This window comes from Pongo pygmaeus, chromosome 4, assembly GCF_028885625.2.
Source record: "Pongo pygmaeus isolate AG05252 chromosome 4, NHGRI_mPonPyg2-v2.0_pri, whole genome shotgun sequence".
NCBI classification, from domain to species: Eukaryota; Metazoa; Chordata; class Mammalia; order Primates; family Hominidae; genus Pongo; species Pongo pygmaeus.
The window spans coordinates 140,067,136-140,070,741 of NC_072377.2; the positions used below are offsets into that span (position 1 = coordinate 140,067,136).

Here is a 3,606-nt window from a genome sequence, read left to right on the forward strand (position 1 = left end):
CAGAGACCTAGTGTATGGATCTGTGGATCCAACTCATCATGATAACATGTGAGGAGGGAAAATGCTTCCATAAGTAGAACCTGCTGTCAGTGACTGTACTCTGGCCCTCTGCTTCTATGTGCCTCCTAAACAAATATATTTGCTCTATAAATATTCACTGTACCAGCTTTGTGTTCAGGACACATTTTCCTGAACCCATTCCCACCTTTGCCTGTACCCTTGCCACTAAATCACTATATTCATGAAAAGAAGAATCCAGTGGAAAAAAAAGGTGTTTTTTTTTTTTTTTTGACACAGGGTCTTACTCTGTCATCCAGGTTGGAATGCAGTGGTGTCATCAGGGCTCACTGCAGCCTCTACCTCCCTGGGCTCAGGTGATCCTCCCTCCTCAGCCTACTGGGTAGCTGGGACCACAGGTGCACACCACCCCGCTGGCTAGCTTTTGCATGTTGTCCACAGTAGTCTTGAACTCCTGAGCTCAAGTGATCCACATACCTGGGCCTCCCAAAGTGCTGGGATTACAGACACGAGCCACCGTTCCTGGCTGAGATCTGGTCTTAACAACGTAGGGTAACTTGTGAACTGAGGAAATAGTAAAAGCATTTTAGGAACTACCTCTTGTAATTACCCACATTCTAAAATTTTAAAACAAAAACTGCTACTAGCTGATGCTGTTAGCTAATTGTCAGACAACAGACAAACACACCGCAGCCAGAAAAATCCCCACTGAGTTTGGGCAGCTGATTTCTCTGGCATCAAATGAAAGCTTTAGCTATTGCCCCTGAGGCCTGGCTGAGCAAGCCCTACACCCGAGCCCTCCCTCTGTGTGCCCCCCCTTCCCCACCACTATGGACCACAGTGGGTGTTAAGTGTGTGTGTGTTGGGGGGATGGGGGTTGAGGAGAATGCAGGCACCCTAGCTCACAATCTTAGGCAGCTACACACCCCACTCAGGACACCACACCAGCATGATTCATCCCACACCTCACAGCCAGGGTGAACTCAGCCTCAATGGACAACAATTTGGAGGCATTGTTTACAAATTAATTTCCCCCTCTAAATAGGCTGTTATAAGAGTGGACCCTTCTGCTTGCCTAGCCTAGGCCCACCTGTCACTGGGACTTCCTAACCAGTGGTCACACTGTATTGATCTTTTTAATCCCCTCTCTTTGAAACACAGAGCCAGCTGATGTGGAGTTCCTCAAAAGAAAGGCTCTCCCACTGCCCCTACCTCAACAGGTAGCTGCGGATCCGGGGCTAATTCCCTACTAAAAAGTCTTAATTGGCTTATGGGGAGCCTGAAAGATCTCCCTTGTGTTTACAAGGTGAAAGGAATGATAGATCCCAAATGCTCTAGTCTGTCTTTATCTGTTTCTTGGTGGAAATCAGGTGCATTTTATTTTTTAATTGTTTTTGAAACAGGAACGGAGGCTTTGGAGGTGAGTGGGATAGTGTTTCACTTTAGTGGTTGAGCCGCCAGGGAAAAGCAAGGAAAGCCCCAGAGACACTAATATTAGGCAAGAAACTTGGCGATTTATTTTTAGTTTTTATTTACATGAAGCGTCTGCAGTACAAAAATGTAAACTTTGATAGCTCATAATAAACTCTTTATGTACAAAAATACATTTTCATATGAATGAAGCATCTTGAATAAATTACTCTCCAGCCCTGTGCCTGAATAGCTAAGCAAGAGTCTCCAGCTCTTCCTAGAGCGAGCCTGCAGTGGTGGGGGTCGGGATCCATAATGCATGAAGCCCAGTCCTTGTCTCTGCTTTTTAAGCCTTTTCATTGTATTGTCAGCCGGCTCAAACCGAATTTTCATGCTCGTTTTTCTTCATTAGAGTTCTACAAATTGTAAAATTGACTTTTCACCTCGTCTTCAGGGGCTGATCTGTCCCTTTTCTAAATCACACTGAAGTGGTGGCTGGGGTCAGTTCTGAGCCAGTCACAAAGGAGGTTTTGTGGAGTTCAGAAAGTGCAAAAGGAAAGGCCGTCTAGGGGCGGGCAGGAAGGGCGCTGGGTTGAGGGCCGGAGAAACAGACGAAGAGGCAGCCGCCGCGAGGGTGCGGCGACCTAACAAGCGGCTCAGGTATCCCCGACTGCTTTAAAGCTCCCGCTTCCTCCCTCCGCCTGGAGAAGGGGTCCCGAGGCGGCAGCTGGGGACCCATCTATTGCCTGCTGACTAGGGGAGGGGGAAAGTAACGGTGTCTACAAAGGGCCTAGTGGTAAGGGATGAAACAGGGCGTTGTGTGGAGCAAGTCTTTGGGCAGGCTTGGGAAGGAGAAAACAGGGTCGCCAGGGCCGTAGGTGAAGTCTTCGGAGGCGGCGGGGCTACTGGGGTCAGAGAGCGGGGAGGCGGCGGCGGCACCTGAGCCCCAGGACTCCGCGTCGCTGGCGGGGCTTGGGGGACCAGGCAGGCAAGGGACGCACTGCGGCGGCAGGAGGCGCTCCCGGGCACCGCCTCCGGGCAGCCCTTGATCCGCCAGGCGCAGTGTCTCGGCCAGAGCCCAGATGTAGTTGTAGGCGAAGCGCAGCGTCTCGATTTTGGTGAGCTTGGTGTCGTCGGGGAACGAGGGCAGCACGCTGCGCAGTGCGTCCAGCGCCGCGTTCAAGTTGTGCATGCGGTTGCGCTCGCGATCGTTGGCCTTGACGCGCCGGCTCCTACGCAGCGAGTGCAGCAGTGCCTCGGAGCGGACCCGCGTCCGGCCGCGGCGCCGCCTCCTCTCCTGCTCGTCGTCCTGTGTCCCTGGAACCTCAGACGCCCGGGAGATATTGGGCGCGCCCCTGCGGGCCGGCGCGGGCGGCCCCAAAGCGGAGGCTGCCTGTTGGAGTCTGGCACAGTCTTCCTCGTCGGTGAGGAAGCCGGACAGGTCACTGCCGCTGCTGCTGGCGCAGTCGAGGTCGGAGATGCAGGTCTCAAGGGGGGCTGGCATCGTTGCGCTGTGCAGGACCGACGGACAGATAGAAAGGCGCTCAGAGCGCTGCAGCCCGGACTGAGGGTAGGGCCGCCAGAGCGCACTTACGTTCCCAACAGCCTGGGGTTGTTACTCTGTGTCAGTTGCGGGGGCGAGAGCCTGGAAGGGTGCAGGGGCGCACGGAGAACTTGGCCTGGCCTCCTCGCCTCGCCTGCAGGGGCCACGCGCCCGGCCGGTCTCCTGAGTGATGTCGCCGGCGATCAGATCAGCTCGTGTGAGCACCAAGTGTGGCACACGACTGGCCTCAGGACCCCTTAAGTACCCGGCGCAACAATGGGCGCCCCTCTCCCTTGCCACCTCCGCCCCCGCGGCAGCCCGGGTGAATGGAGCGAGGCGGCAGGTCATCCCCGTGCAGCGCCCGGGTATTTGCATAATTTATGCTCGCGGGAGGCCGCCATCGCCCCTCCCCCCACCCGGAGTGTGCCCGTAATTACCGCCGGCCAATCGGCGGCGTCGCGCGGCCCCGGGAGTCGGCTCCGGCTAAGCTGGCCAGGGCGTCTCCAGGCAGTGAAACGGAGGCGGGGGGCGGCGGGCGATTAGCGGCCGAGGCACGCTCCTCTTGGGGCGGGCTGGGCGCCCCTCGCTGGGGTGGGACGGGGAGGCGGGGCGCGAGCGCGAAAGTGTGTGAGCCG

The 3,606-nt window shown here is 55.9% G+C and overlaps 1 protein-coding gene across 1 annotated transcript; it reads right to left on the reverse strand.

The window, feature by feature from the left end:
• Nucleotides 1-1,533: 1,533 nt before the first annotated feature.
• On the reverse strand, nucleotides 1,534-3,206 carry NEUROG1 (neurogenin 1). The gene has a single exon (XM_054489917.1). The coding sequence runs from the start codon at nucleotides 2,930-2,932 to the stop codon at nucleotides 2,219-2,221; it is 714 nt and encodes a 237-aa protein (XP_054345892.1). The 5' UTR covers nucleotides 2,933-3,206; the 3' UTR covers nucleotides 1,534-2,218.
• Between the last annotated feature and the right edge of the window lie 400 nt (nucleotides 3,207-3,606).

Excerpts from the sequence above, each read along its gene's own strand:
- NEUROG1 (XM_054489917.1), bottom strand. The coding sequence starts at position 2,932 with ATGCCAGCCCCCCTTGAGACCTGCATCTCCGACCTCGACTGCGCCAGC.